The 14,489-nt window shown below is 39.8% G+C and overlaps 4 protein-coding genes across 27 annotated transcripts in view; 2 read left to right on the forward strand and 2 right to left on the reverse strand.

Annotated features, from left to right (window-relative positions):
• LOC129788758 (mitogen-activated protein kinase ERK-A) overlaps positions 1-6,883 on the reverse strand; it is a 30,138-nt gene extending 23,255 nt beyond the window's left edge. For 2 of the 4 annotated variants that reach the window (XR_008750386.1, XR_008750385.1), the window contains exon 1: positions 5,826-6,859. Coding sequence is in view for 1 of the 4 variants with exons in the window: in XM_055825085.1 (XP_055681060.1) it covers positions 5,826-5,953 (128 nt within the window). In the remaining 3 variants the exon portion in view is untranslated. Of the gene's footprint in view, positions 1-5,825 lie in introns of all 4 variants that reach the window. The other 2 variants (XR_008750387.1, XM_055825085.1) reach the window with 2 other exon arrangements.
• The window catches only part of LOC129788711 (mucin-5AC), a 1,053,002-nt gene that overhangs the window by 406,020 nt on the left and 632,493 nt on the right, over positions 1-14,489 (forward strand). The window lies entirely within an intron of this gene.
• Positions 7,461-8,180, forward strand: LOC129788798 (DNA-directed RNA polymerase II subunit RPB11). The gene is made up of 4 exons (XM_055825137.1): positions 7,461-7,621; positions 7,717-7,806; positions 7,869-8,043; positions 8,105-8,180. The coding sequence occupies exons 1-4, from the start codon at positions 7,569-7,571 to the stop codon at positions 8,138-8,140; spliced, it is 354 nt and encodes a 117-aa protein (XP_055681112.1). The 5' UTR covers positions 7,461-7,568; the 3' UTR covers positions 8,141-8,180.
• The window catches only part of LOC129788712 (restin homolog), a 31,348-nt gene continuing 24,995 nt past the window's right edge, over positions 8,137-14,489 (reverse strand). For 15 of the 21 annotated variants that reach the window (XM_055824977.1, XM_055824972.1, XM_055824987.1 and 12 more), the window contains 5 exons: positions 13,247-13,357; positions 13,139-13,162; positions 12,866-12,977; positions 8,365-11,649; positions 8,137-8,302 (listed from right to left, as the gene is read on the reverse strand). In XM_055824977.1, the coding sequence (XP_055680952.1) occupies positions 8,256-8,302; positions 8,365-11,649; positions 12,866-12,977; positions 13,139-13,162; positions 13,247-13,357 (3,579 nt within the window). In that variant the 3' untranslated portion in view covers positions 8,137-8,255. The remainder of the gene's footprint in view (positions 8,303-8,364; positions 11,650-12,865; positions 12,978-13,138; positions 13,163-13,246; positions 13,358-14,489) is intronic. The other 6 variants (XM_055824988.1, XM_055824984.1, XM_055824974.1 and 3 more) reach the window with 1 other exon arrangement.

The following is a 14,489-nucleotide window of genomic DNA, read 5'->3' on the forward strand; positions in this document are numbered from 1 at the left end:
CTTGCTACCAATTGGAACCTTAAAATCGTCACAAAATAAAATCTATTGGACTTATCTCGATGAGTTTAGCATCTATGTGTAGGGAATTTTAATTACTTTAAGATAGCAGAAAGAAAATCTCGAGAAAAGTCTTTTCTTTGGAAGATAATTGAGGTCAAAGTCAGAATCCAACGTGGAGGATTAAATTGGTAATAACTACCAGTCAAAATCCCATACATTTTTGCCGTGGTTTTGAGGTTATGTTTCCCCATATTTCCCAAAAAAAAGTACTCTTATTCACTTTTCCTCGGTGAAAATCATTAATGTGGACTAATTTTATTGCCGGAAGTGACTAAAAAGTTACTTTAAGAATCAAAGTTTGTGATGATTTAGGCGCAATAATAAATTATGTAAAATTGTAGCTAAAAAAGTCGTTTGAATTGGCAATTTTGCATCGATTCGACGCAATTTTCTTTCAGTGACGATTTTCTCAATTAAATAGTCAATCATAACGCGTCCAGTTATAAGAGTTGGTGTCCCACAACGTATAGAAGTTAGTTTATGCGTTATAATACGATTTGTGATCAGTAATAGTAGGCAAAGTTGATTTTTTTTTGTAAAATTCAGTAATTTGATGCATAAAAATTGTCATATCTGAAGTTCTATAAAACCTACAGAAATTTCTTGACTAGTTATGGAAAGGTATTGAAATAAGCTATAATCTGACATATGTTTCGATACATTTCAAGGTCACCACTAGAACACAAAATGGCGGATTTTTGTTTCACCAAAACAGTTTTTGGCATTTTTTATCCTCAAGGAATAGTTCTAGAGGTTTCTGATGTTCTAGAAAGGTGTAGAGTTTTGCAAAACCTTTAATTTGATACCAAGTTGAGCAAAATCGAACAAGCAGTTCAGGAGATATGGCTCTTAGAACTTTTCAAATTCAAGAATTTTTCAAATGGCCATATCTTCTAAACGGCGACATAGATTTTCTTCATTTTCGGACTGGTGAAAGATATTGAGTCAGGCTACAACATATCAAAATTTAAAGGAAATCTATAACAGATGTTCGGAGATATTGCCCCTTAAAGTTAGGCAATTTTTGTTTTTGTTTTTAGCGCCTCTTGCGGACGTTTTTGGAACTTGGAATGTTCTAGACAGTTGTAGGGCTTCGCAATACCTTTCATTTGATACCAAGATGGTCAAAATCGGTCAAGCCGTTCTCGAGTATATCGAAAAAACACTTTTTGCTTTAGGCCGCCATATTTGCTAAACCGCTTGACCGATTTTCAAGTATGAATTGTTGATGAAAACGTCTCACTGAGCTCTACAACATACTAAAATTTCAGACCTCTAGCTGTAAGGGAAGTAGTTGACAGTATTTCAAAATGGCGGATGGCGGCCATCTTGGATTTTGAAAATGCGAAAAAATGAAATTTTACACCCACATTTCTATAGAAAACTTCAAACCGGAAGTCTCTATCTGTTACCGTTCTCGAGCTATAAGGCAAAGTTTGGACCACCGGCCGGCAGGCCGGCAGGCCGGCCGGATCAAAAATTTTCCACCACCATTTTCGTAATGTGGGATGTCTAAAACGTGCTCATACCAAGTTTGAGCCCGATCTGAGGTGGTCGGTTTTTCCGACGATTACAATACTTGGTGTTGGCCACGAAGTGGAACACCAACTAATTTAGTAATTAGGTGTAGAAATGCTTGAAAAAGATCAAGAATTAGTGAAATTTTCGATCCTTGTTCAATAAACTGATTAATAATTAATAATTGAGCATATTTTATCAGCTGGTACTTATTACCAATTTGATCCTCCGCGTTGTGCCAAATGTTGGGTCCTCCAAGTGTTAAAATAGAGAATAATCATTAATTTACATTGTAAAACAACAACAATTTTTTTTAAATAATCAAAAATAATTTATGCATCATTTTTCTTTCAATTTGATATTGTAGAATCCTTAAAATCATATAAAAAATCTTGTTTTAGAACTCTTTGAAATATTCCTGTCAAAATCAAACGACCGTTTATTTGAATTTTAAATTCTTGTCAAAATCAAACAACCGATTGATAGCCGAATATTTTTCAAAATGACAACCCATAATTTTTTTTTTACTATCAACCATTTTATCTGTGAAATTTGCAAATATTACTTTATCAGCGAAATATGATAAGCTGAGTGAAGCATCGTTGAGACTCAAACAGGTGTGGTAAGGTAACACACAGTGTATATGTTTCCAATTAGTCTACTAAATGATTTGCATTAATTAAAGAGGCATGATTGTATTAAGTTTCAAACTGATGGGAGATTATAATGTTGTCCTAGGGACCCTCTATAATTGCATTAATAGGATAGATGTCTTTTCTATATATAAATCCCCCCGTCCATTAGACAACTCAATTTATCCAAAATCCACCCCTTATACATATAGAAGAATCCTTTTGGCCACGATAAAGGTTTTACGGCAGTAATTGCCCTCACCTTTGAACTTAATAACAACGCGAATGGGGGGACAGTTGAGAAAATACGCCATGGTTGATCAATTTTCTCAGTGGCTGTGGCGACATAGTGCAAATACAATTAGGTGAGGAAAAGTATATGGAGGAGAGGAGGATGGTCTTCAATATGATGTGCGGTAATATGGATGGAAATAAATCCCTCGTCAGGGGCGAACGTCACCCTTAATCCGTTCTCTCTTCGTTATGATTGTGTGACTACGTCAACCTTGCCCTGTTCCTGCTCTTCCTTTCCTCCACACAACACACCATTTTTTCCATCCCTTTCTCCCCTTCGGCTCCTTATGGTGGTGCGCTTTTCACACAACACTGTGCGCAGACACATCCTTCCTCTCCAGCGTCTCCCGAATATCCAACAGAATGTTGTTCCCGAGACTTTGGGGAGGAAGGGATGAGGCTGGGAGGGTTTGTGGATGAATTATGGTTGAAAAATTTCATGAAACTTTTAATCTCTTTTCGTTGCTTCTGACGACGTTTTTTTTTTCAAAAGAAATTTTTATTTAAAACTTTTAATTGAATTTTGAAAAGATATTTAAATTTTTAAAGTATTTTCGCTTTATTTTTTTTTTTTTGGGAAAAGTTGTTGAAAATGAAACAAAAAATTAAATATTTATTTCTTAACACATTGAATACCAGTATAATACTCAAAACTTTGTTGATCAACGTGTAATAAATAATTTATTATTATTGCCAAAAATTACTGCAATTTATAAAAATGCTGCAGAACGTAAATAATTCGAAACTTATTCCGCTTTGATTTCGTTTTGCACAAAAGTAATTTTAAAGTTTCTGAATCGTTTTCCTGAGGCTCACTTCTCTAAGGGTGAAAAACTCTCGTGATAAACTCCCGAGGGCTTTTTGCAGGAAAAAAGTGAGGAAAACTTCACGTGAGCATGATCCTCTAAAAAAAAGAATGCATCCGTGATAAACTCCTGTAAGATTTTCCCGGTTTTCACGTTTCTTTTAAAGCGCTGAAGCCTTTAGGAGTTTATCACGGGAGTTTTTCACTCTTATAGAGAATTCATACCCTGGTTTCATACCAATGGGGATGAATGAGACAGAAAATCAAAATTGTACTGAACTTATGTCAAAATCTTAGATTAGAAATCTGTGTAAATAATAAATAAACCAATATTTTTGTTTTTAAGTTAATTTTTAAAGTTTCTCATGTTCCACAGGAAAGGTTTTGTGAACATTCCAATAAATTATTTAACAAATAATCTTAAAATTTCCTTAAAATTCCGAACATTTTCCGTACAAAAATTTAATACGACATTAATTTTATATTCAACTTGAATTTGCTTTTGGTTTATTCATTAAATTCATTAATAAATATTTTCAAGTTCTCTATGGATAATCTTCAATTTAATTAGTTAGTGTTCCACTTCGTGGCCAACACCAAGTATATTGTAATCGTCGGATTTTCCGACCACCTCAGATCGGGCTCAAACTTGGTATGAGCACGTTTCAGACAACCCCCATTCCAAAACTGGTGGTGGAAAATTGGTGGTCGCCCAAACTTTGCCCTATAGCTCGAGAACGGTAGCAGATAGAGACTTCCGGTTTGAAGTTTTATATAGAAATGTGGGTGTAAATTTTCATTTTTTCGCATTTTCAAAATCAAAGATGGCCGCCATCCGCCATTTTGAAATACCGTCAACCAGTTCCCTTGTAGCTAGAGGTCTGAAATTTTAGTATGTTGTAGGACTCAGTGAGACGTTTTCATTAACAATTCATACTTGAAAATCGGTTAAGCGGTTTAGTAAATATGGCGGCCTAAAGCAAAATGTGTTTTTTCGATATAACTCGAGAACGGCTTGACCGATTTTGACCAACTCAAGCTTAAATGAAAGGTTTCAAGAAGCCCTACAACTGTCTAAAACATTCCGAGTTCCAAAAATGGCCGCAAGAGGCGTTAAAGTCAAAAACAAAAATTGCCTAACTTTAAGGGGCAATTTCTTCGAATCCCCATTAGGCAAATCTTTCAAATTTTGATATGTTGTAGCCGTACTTAATATCTTTCACCAGCCCGAAAATGAAGAAAATCTATGTCGCCGTTTAGAAGATATGGCCATTTAAAAATTCTTGAATTTGAAAAGTTCTAAGAGCTATATCTCTTGAACCGCTTGTCCGATTTTGCTCAATTTGGTATCAAATTAAAGGTTTTGCAATTATCTACAACTTTCTGGAACATCATAAACTTCTAAAACGTTTCCTTCAAGACGAAAAATGCCAAAAACTGATTTTGGCAAACAAAAATCCGCCATTTTGTGTTCTGGAGGTGACCTTGAAAATTATTGAAATTTATGTTAGTCTATAGCCTATTTTAATACCTTTCCAAAACTAGTCAAGAAATTTCTGTAGGTCTTATAGAACCAGAGATATGATCATTTTTATCCATCAAATTGTCGAATTTCACAAAAAAAATCAATTTTGTCCACTAATTCAGCTTACAAATCGCATTACAACGCATAAACAAACTTCTATACGTTGTGGGACACCAACTCTTATAACTGGACGCGTTATGATTGACTTTAATTTATGTTTTATGCGCCAGTCAAGTGAGTATGTAAATATATTTTTGATCAACAAAACATTAAATTAATATGCATAAAAATTGTAATAAAAATCGCTCTCAATGAAAATGAATTTTTCACGTAACAATTTTGCATTTCCTGTGAAATTTTCCAACCCCTAAGAGAGGAGAAATTGTTGGAAAATGTGGTGGTTTTGGGTACATGACCTTGTGGATTTGTTTTCACAGCAGCGAGAACTTGGAGGCCCTCTCACGCCCATCGATGATTTTTTTTGTGTGTTCACTCTCTCGCTCGCTCTCTGTGTAATTCAGCCAGCAATTCCTGACCCTCATCCCGTGTGATGGGGTGCTACAGGAATCGCGCACTGTGCGTGCGTAGCATGGGCGCCAAGAACATGACACCATTTGGAGAGAAAGAGGAGAAAAAAAAAAGACGAAGGCCTTGCAATCTCACCCCACGCGCTCGATAAAAATGTCACAGATGAGAAATTTATCCCATAAATTGCTCCACTCAATAATCTTCTTCTTCTTCTTCTTCTCACACCCTATCCCTCCCACCCCCTGCGGCTGCGGTGGATGGATCATTAATTAGCTAATTACATTGCTCATCAACCGAGGGAATTTTCAATTGCTCTTTTCGCGTCTCCCCCGGGGGCGCCACGCGACTTTTCCGTTTATTTTTTTTTTTTATTTTCTTTTAAAGGGAAATCGATTGGGCAATTTTTCCGATGGATAAGGGTTGTCAAAGCCAGCCTTATAAAAGATAGAAAAAGAAAACTTACACGACCATCCCGTAGGCTCCTTCTCCGATGTACGAGAGTTCCGTGTATCGTGGGCCAACCTCAAAGGTCTGCCCGCGAATGACCTCGGCATTGGGGTTCTGGGCGTTGTTATTGCCGGCTTCTGCCATCTTCTTTTCTTCTTCCACCTACAACAATCTTCCACTCACAACACTGCAAATCCTCTGCAGCACAATGCCTCTATGGCTTGGATTGTGTTGGGAAATTTTACCGTGAAGATTCCGGAAGAGTACAACTTCTTCTCAAAGAGTTTTTGAGTTTTTTTTTGTGTGAGAGCGCACACGGGATTATCACACGAGCACAAGCAACACACGACTGACGCAATCCTCCTCGAAATTCCTCGTCAAATCAACAGTTGTTGCCTCACCACTGACACACGCCCCTGATGGCTCTCTGCGTCTGTGCGATGAATGATTTTTTTTCTCCAGGAAGTCTCCGCGAGAGGGAATCACCTTGACGCACACGAAAAGTCCCCAACACGCTCACGGGGTGCGTCCATCCATTGACATGCAACCACGAGGCTATCAAGCAACAATCCCTCAGGTGTGTACCGCTTTGAACCCTTCAGAGAGCCTCTCCCAAGCTCCACAAATCTTCCGGAAAATCTGCCCTCACGGAACCCTTTGCGGAAAACCTTCTTTTGACCGCCTCTCACGCCTTCTGGCTTTGAAGCTTCACACAATAGGTACACCAGCTTCCTCCCGTGCGCGCTAATTAATCTTATCTGACCAAACTTGGCTGTATTTTTCCTATTTTTCTCGCACAAAAAAAAAACTTTGTGTTTTCCTTCTGCGCGCCCTCTACAATGCGCTTTCAGGGCGAGTCTCTTTGTCTGCGGCTTTTTCACCCGTTTTACCAACTATTTGGGCTTTATTCCTCTGCACGTGGGCACTGGGGATGACAATGATGCAATCTCAGGCAGATTCGTGTGGGAAATGTATTTTCCAATTGGAGAAAATCACAAAAATTCACAAGCACTGTTTTTGCGGAAAAAAACACAAAACCTGACAATCGTCGCTATGTGCAGCAAATGTCGTATCCATTGATACGATAATTGATGGTGCAAGTGGCGAAGTACTATCGATTTTTTTTGCAAAAGTATCGATAGTCTCAATTGATGTGAGAGCGAGACGAAATGTCGGGAAATCCTCGTTTCATCTCGCTCACACTTTATGTTTTTCGCAATTTTCTCGCATTTTCCGGGCGTTTTTCCCGTCCGGGTGGGGGTTTTGGGGTGTAGAATAAAATGCCGCGTCGTTTGGCATCAAAAACGCGGAAAATTCAATTTTATTTAATTTCAAAAAATTCCCCATACGTTACGATGCAAGCTGATTTAGACGACGATTCAGTGGTTTTCGCAATTTTCTCGCATTTTCCGGGCGTTTTTCCCGTCCGGGTGTGGTTTTTAGGGTGTAGGAAGCGACGCCGCGTCGTTTGGCATCAAAAACGCGGAAAATTCAATTTTATTTAATTCCAAAAAGTTCCCAGAGTGTAAAAAGCCAAAAAACGGAAGTCTAAATTCAGGGGCAGCATTCCCTCTCTCTCCCACCCTTATCTCCTCACGCTCGCACATCGTCAGTAAGTCAGCATGTGTCGCATATGCTACAGGGTTGAGACACCAGCTGATTTTGTTGACGAACTAAAAACAAAACATTTTCGCAATTTCCACTTTTTCCGCGAATTTTCCCCGAAAAACAAGTGAAAAGAGCGTGAAAATCTGCAAAGATGAATGCCCCACCAACCTTCGAGTCCTTCCTCTTGTACGACGGGGAGAAAAAGTAAGAAAAAGCACGAAAATAAATGTTTTTTCAAAACAATACAATTTTCCGGGAATTTTCCCTGAAATCTCATTATTTCCTCAATTTTCCCACAGAATCATCAAAGAACTAGACACAAAGGTGACAAATGCAGCGATTTTCACGGTAAATAAGGAAGATCACACCCTTGGAAATATGATCAGGAAGTAAGAACTCGCACATAACCTCAAATGCTTTCCGGACGCTTACATTTTTTTTGTTTTTCCAGCCAATTGTTGAAGGATCCAAACGTCCTGTTTGCTGGATACAAAGTCCCTCATCCGCTGGAGCATAAATTCGTCATAAGGATTCAAACAACAGCCGAATACTCTCCCCATGAAGCCTTCACAAATGCAATTACGGATCTCATGTCGGAACTATCGCTCTTTGAGGAGAGATTTAAGGTAAATTCCCCACCTTGGGGCTTTCCTGGACACCTCTAATAATAATTTTTAACTTTTTCAGGACGCAATTAAGGATAAAAAAGACGGTGGAGATTAGAATTTGTATGAAATTGATCTAAAAATTTAATGAAAACGAACACAGAGTTTTTTTTTCTCTCAACAAAACAAAACATTTGGGCTATCTAATGTCCTCCTCCGGAAGTTCCCTGGGCTTAGAAGGATTCATCGTTGTCACATTCGCCAATCTCATGGCCAAAAACTAGAATTAAAAATGAATAAATTAATGAAATAAACAAAAAAAGAAAAATGCTTTTTTTTTACCTTCGCAAGATTCGCAATATTTCCGTGCTGGTGGGATGACACGTTCTCCGGGATTGCGGGTAATTTCCGGTGGTACTGGACTATCTGACGCCTGCAGGGGGCAATCCTCGGTGTCGTGTGCATCGAAAATATCACAAATGTCACAGAAGAGACGCGGAGCTGGCTTCCGGCGCACTGGCATCTCCAGATTCAAGCCATTGTGACTCGAATCTGCCGCTGGAGCCGTCTCCAGGAGGTGCACCCTCGCTACGAGCTCCGTATTCTTTCGCTGCATGTCTGCAATGATGCTATTGAGGAAGTTTATCTGCGCTCCGGCATCTGTGTCATCTGCAACATCACCAACAGCCTGAGCAGCGACGGGATTACTCTTGGCTGCCTCCAGCTGACTCTTGGTAACTTTCAGCTGCAACTCCCGGTCATCGAGGGTTGCCTGAAGCACCCCCATGCGATTCTGCAGCATCGCCACTTCACTCTTTAGGAGATTTTCCTGCTTCTCCAGCTGCCCAATGCGCTCATCCCGCCGTGAGATGTTCTCCTGAAGCTCCTCAAGTTGCTTCGATAGTTGGGCAATTTGAGCATCCTGCTTTGCACGCGATGAGTCCACTTCATCTGAGGATTTCTTGAGATTCATCACACTTGCCTCAAATGTCCGGGCAGCTTCTTCAGCCTTCGCCTTCGCCTTGTTGGCACTTTCCAGGGATTCCTTGAGGTTCCTCACGGTGTCATCCAAATCTCTTACTTTCTTCTCCAGCTTCTCACTTGCATCCACCTTCCGGGCAAGATCTTCCCTCAGACTATTCTGGAAGCCTTCAGATTCCGTCACAATGTGCACGAGTTTTGCTTCCTTCTCCCGGATTGTCACCTCTGCAGCTCCCAAGCTACCCTTTAGTTCTGCAATTGCCCCCTCCAGCGTAGCTTGTTCCGCCGTTTTGGCTTCCAACTGGTTTTTCAGGTCCGCAACATGTGCCACAGTGGCCTTGAGTTCCTCCCGCACAGCATCTCGTTCTCCCTGCAAATCCTGGATGTTTCTATCTCGCTCCATCTGCTCCCGAGCTTGACTTTCCGACCTAACGGTGGCTTCTTCGAGAGATTTCAGCAGGCCGTCCCTCTCAGCTTCCATTTCGGCAATCTTCACAGTCATCTGCTCATTCCTATCCACAAGATCCACCTGTTCATCCTCCATATCACGGAGTTTCTCATCAATCTCCCGGGTTTTCCTGCTCTCAGCCTCACTGGCCTTCATTGCAGCCTCCGCGGTGGATTTCAGCTCAACAATTTCCCGAATTTGTCTCTCAAAGTTCTCCCTCAAGGCACCAACTTCCACTTTGAGCGTATCCCGCTCATCCCGCACATCCGCAAGGGCTGAATCTTTCTCCGCAATGCGCTGCAGGAGTTCCGTCTGGGATGAATCCCTTGAGGCGGCAGAAAGCTCCAGGGTGGCAATCTTTGCGCGCGAAGCTTCCAAATCCTTCGTGAGATTCCTTTCGAGCCCATCAAATTGCCTACGAGCTTCCTCCAGCTCTCTTTCGGTGACCTTCTCATGATTCCGGGAGTTTTCCAGCTCCTTCTGAAGGCCACTTATGCTCTCCTCGAGGCGTGCAATGGAGGCTGTGAGATTAGCCCGAGTGGCTTCAGCTTCGTCAATTTTTGCATTAATCTCCTGAATCATCTTCTCACGTTCCTCCTGGAATTTCTTCTTGGTTGCTTCCACCTCATTCTGCATGAGTTCCTTCGTCCTGGCCAGCTCTCCGTTAAGCTCATTCTCTCGGTTTATCTTCTGACTACCCACTGTGTCCAGTTCCCCCTGGAGACGCTCCACAAGCTGACTGAGTTCCTGAATCTTCGTCTCGAGGGTCAATTTGGTGGCTGTTGAGCTCTCCGAAAGACTCTCCAGGTTTGTTTTCTTCATCTCCAACTCCTGCGTGAGTCTCGTCACTTCGGAATTAACATCCACGGAGGAATTCCTCACAGCTGTGAGTTCCTGCTGAAGAGTTTGCTTCTCTGTGGTCATTTGAGTGCATTTTTCCTCGAGAACCTTGAACTTCCTGACCAAATCTCCATGCGTGAGATCTAGTTGATTGAAATTCTCCTGCAGGGAGCTTTTCTGCCCATCCAGCTCGGTTAAATTTGTGGTAAGTCCCTCAATTTGACGCTTCTGATTCTCAACATTCTCCTCCAGGGATTTCTTCACCTCCTCCCCTGCTTCCAGCAACTTCTTCAGGGATTCCTTCTCATTCTCGGCAGCCTTGAGGCTCTCTGAGAGTTTTCGCACTTCCTCCTTGATTGCCTCCATTGCTGTGGCATTCTTCTGAGCTTCCTGTTCGTATTTGGTGGCATTCAATGTGATCTTCTCCTTAAGATCTTCACATTCGTGAATTTTCTGGGATTTCTCTTCACTCTCTCGTGCGAGATCTCGCAGCTTTTCCTCCAGTGCTGCTTCAGTGTCGTGAAGTTTCTTCTTCAGGGCATCACATTCAGCACGCAATTCCCCCGTAGATTGCTCCTGATTGCTCAGAATCTTCCGGACACTATCTACTTCCTCCCGGGAGGAAGTTGTGGCGGAATTTGCTTCGGAAATTTGCTTCTTTAGTGATTCAATAATCACCTCAAACTCCCGGATTTTCCCCTCATTGGAAAGTTTCTCCGTCTCCGCGATTTTTCTCGATGCAGCCACATCGGTTATTTCCTTCTCAAGCTCCTGAATCTTTGAGGATTTCTCCTGAATTTCGTGCTTCAGGGTGTTTTCGGATTTTCTCGACGCTTCCAAAGATTTTGTTACTTCTGTGATTTTTTCTTGCTCCTCCTGGAATTTCTTCTCAAACTCCTGAATAGTCTGGGCGTTCTTCTGCAGGGATGCTTCAGCCTCGGCCAGCAAGGTCTTCAAGCGAGGAATTTCTTCTTTCTCCTTCTCGAGATTTGCAATAATTTCCTGCATCCCAGACGACGTCTTTCCTCCCTCGGCAAGTTTTTGCTTTAGGATTTCATTCTCATTTTGGAGATTCTTCTGAGCCTCCTCGAGGGATACGAAGGATTGCTTTTGCTTCTCCATTTCATCACGAAGCTCATCATTTTGCGTGGAGAGAAGCTGAATCTCTTCTTTGAGGCAATTTTCAGACACACTCAAGCTGGAAACTTTAATATCCAACGTACTTTCAGCCTCAATTAGCTTCTGCTGAAGTTCCAGGATTTTATTTGAGCGCTCCTTCTCCTCTTCCCGGACATTCTTTAGCTCCTCCTCACGTGCTACCAAGGATTTTTTCAATTCCTCCACCTTTTCGGTGAGTTCTAATAACAAGATTTGAGAAGATTTTCTTAGACTGGAAAAAGGATTTTTAGCTGTGTTTCTTTCAGACACAGCTTTTGTGTACCGAGCAAAATCGAAAGTCGTCAGATCGGGCTCAAACTTGGGATGAGCACGAATAAGGGTCCCCGCATTCTGGTTCGTGCCAAAAATAATTTTTTTCCAGCCGGCCGGATTATAAATTTAAATTGCAAAAGAACGGTAATAGACAGAGACTTGCAGTAAACGCCAAGGTTTAAATATCGACCTGAAGAAACCCAATTATGAAGTCAAATCTACCCCCCTCCCACCTCCCCGACCACCATTTTGTATAACCCCCAAATTTTGTTTTGCCTATATCTCATCCCCTATTTTAGCTAAAAATCTGACATTTTTATATGTTGTAGGGGCCATCAAGACCTTTCCAACGATACCTCATTTATAAAAATCGGTTAAGCCGTTTAGCAAATATGCCTGTCACAATTTTTCATAGAAAATCGACCATAAGTCGAAAACGGCTTAACCGATTTTGATCAACCCGGGCTCAAATGAAAACTCTCAACAAACCCTACATCTCTCTAGAACATCCGAAGTTTCAAAAGTGACCGCTAGGGGGGCAAAAAACAAAATTTTCGATTAGTTTTCGATGAATATCTCGAAAACTCCATTATCGATTTGCTTCATTTTTTGATATATTATAACCTACTATAACATTTATTTATAAAAAAAAATTTAAAAAATTTGTGTCGCCATTTTGAAAATATTGAGTTCCAATTTTGACATGTCATATCTCGGGTTCTACAAGTCCGATTTTAATCAACTCAAGCGCAAATGAAAGGTTTCGTGAAGCTCTACAAATGTCTAGAACATTGCAACTTCGAAAAATGACCGCGAGAGGCGCTAAAGTCAAAATCAAAATTTTCGAAAATTTCGAACTCGAATATTTCGAAAATTCCATTATCGATTTACTTCATATTTTAATATATTATAGTTGAGGTTAAGACCTTTCCAACGATAGCTCAAAATCGAAAATCTATGGAGCCGTTAACGAGATATGGCGTTTTAAAGATTTCTTGGGGGATGACTTTTCAACTTTTCCCGACTTTGCGCGTTATTTAAATGAATTTGCGTTCTAGTTTGCTCTCACAAAATTGGTACACTGAAAGAAACACAGCTCTCGTAAGCTTGGTCAGCTTACCAGCACATTTTATTTTTTCTTACCTTTCAGCTGCCCGGAATCTCCATTAGGTTCCGTTGTGATTGACGACGTCTTCGAATGCGCCAATTCTTCCTCCAATTTCGTGATCCTTTCCTTGTACTCCTGACTCTGGGCCTAATGAAGAACCCACCAAAAAAAATAATTAATAAAAATTTCCCACAAAAAACATAAATTTTCAAAGCATAAAACAGCCTTTTAAACTCCATCTCATAAAGCTCACAAGACAATACAAAGAGAAAACCAACAAAATTCACAATCCTCCTTCTTCTACTCACTTCCAGCAATTTAATTTTTTTCGCCTGCAATTTTATATACCAAATTCAGAGTCAAAGAAAATTGGAAATCATCCCCAAAACCCTTTTATTTAAAATAAAAAAGCTCACCGAAAGCTCATCGCCACAGAATTGTGCTTCATCCACGGTGAATTGCAAATCTTCATTCTTTCGCTTCTCTTCCTTGAGACGTCCCTCCAAGTCTGCAACTTTCTGTCTCAGCTACAAAGAGACAAAACGTCCCACAGATTACTTCCTGCACTCCTCAACGGGGCAAAGAAGCGCGGAAAAAAGGTGGAAAAGCTCGCGCGGAAATTTCAAAAAATAAATCAAGTCTATGTTTTAATGCAAATCTTCTCATTTTTTTAAGGGTCATCTTGTCTTGCTCTATAAATAAACAAGCAGAATATCCTTGACGGGCAATGCTGTCTGTGAGAGAAAAAGTCATCAAAATGCATTTCATTTGCCTTAAAAGGCAGAACGAGCCTTAAAAAATACGCATCAATTGGCAATTCTGCAGACACAACACAGAGGCGCAATTGGGGAACTTTGAGAGCTTCTGGAAAATTATTTATTGCAGGAAAATATTTAAGGGAAGTATTTAGGCGATAATTGTTTGTTTTTCATGGAAAATTAATTAATCATTTGCTCTTTTATTGGCCTATTTTATTCAGGTGTTTAAGCTTATATTTTTATGAGAACTTTGAGGGAAATTAATTATTTTTAATTGCTCAGAGTTAAAATTAATTAAAACTTTTTTCCTCAAATAATGGATGAATCATAAAATAAACAATTTTTAAAAATATTTGAGAAAAGAGGAAAATCAGAACATTTTTGAGCTTTTCTGTGAGCTTGATTAAGGAATTGATGTAAAAAAATAGAGTGGAGAGATTGAATTGCAAAGCGTCCTTTTAAATGTTTTAAATTTATTAAATTTATTAAATAATGATTTTTTATTCAAAATGGTGAGTCAATAAATTGATAAAAATCTAATCCTGTATTTTGTATTATTGAATGATTTTTTTTTAATTTTTAGCATCAGAATTAACCCAAATATGTTCAATATTTCTGCGCACTGAAGACAATTCTTTTGAGATTTTCATTTCTTTTCTAGTGGAATCGTTTAAAAAAGCAAAAAACCACGCCCAGATTATATCTAATTTTCCCCTTATAAAGCATATGCATCATTGCTTCGATGGATGATTTTTATCTTGAAAGGACCCTAAACAACAACAAAGTTATTGATCAGAGCTATAAATTATATGTTTTATGGCATTTAATCCAATATTTTGGCATAAAAATCTTCTGGTAGCTCTGGTAGTTTTTTTTTTAAATGGCTAAACGAATATTTTTC

This window comes from Lutzomyia longipalpis, chromosome 2, assembly GCF_024334085.1.
Source record: "Lutzomyia longipalpis isolate SR_M1_2022 chromosome 2, ASM2433408v1".
NCBI classification, from domain to species: Eukaryota; Metazoa; Arthropoda; class Insecta; order Diptera; family Psychodidae; genus Lutzomyia; species Lutzomyia longipalpis.

What these genes read in the sequence shown, in the direction of transcription:
- LOC129788798 (XM_055825137.1), top strand. Translation starts at nt 7,569, where the DNA reads ATGAATGCCCCACCAACCTTCGAGTCCTTCCTCTTGTACGACGGGGAG. An exon ending in TTGTACGACGGGGAGAAAAA is followed by an intron (nt 7,622 to 7,716) that starts GTAAGAAAAAGC and finishes ATTTTCCCACAG; the next exon opens with AATCATCAAAGAACTAGACA. An exon ending in TCTTTGAGGAGAGATTTAAG is followed by an intron (nt 8,044 to 8,104) that starts GTAAATTCCCCA and finishes TAACTTTTTCAG; the next exon opens with GACGCAATTAAGGATAAAAA.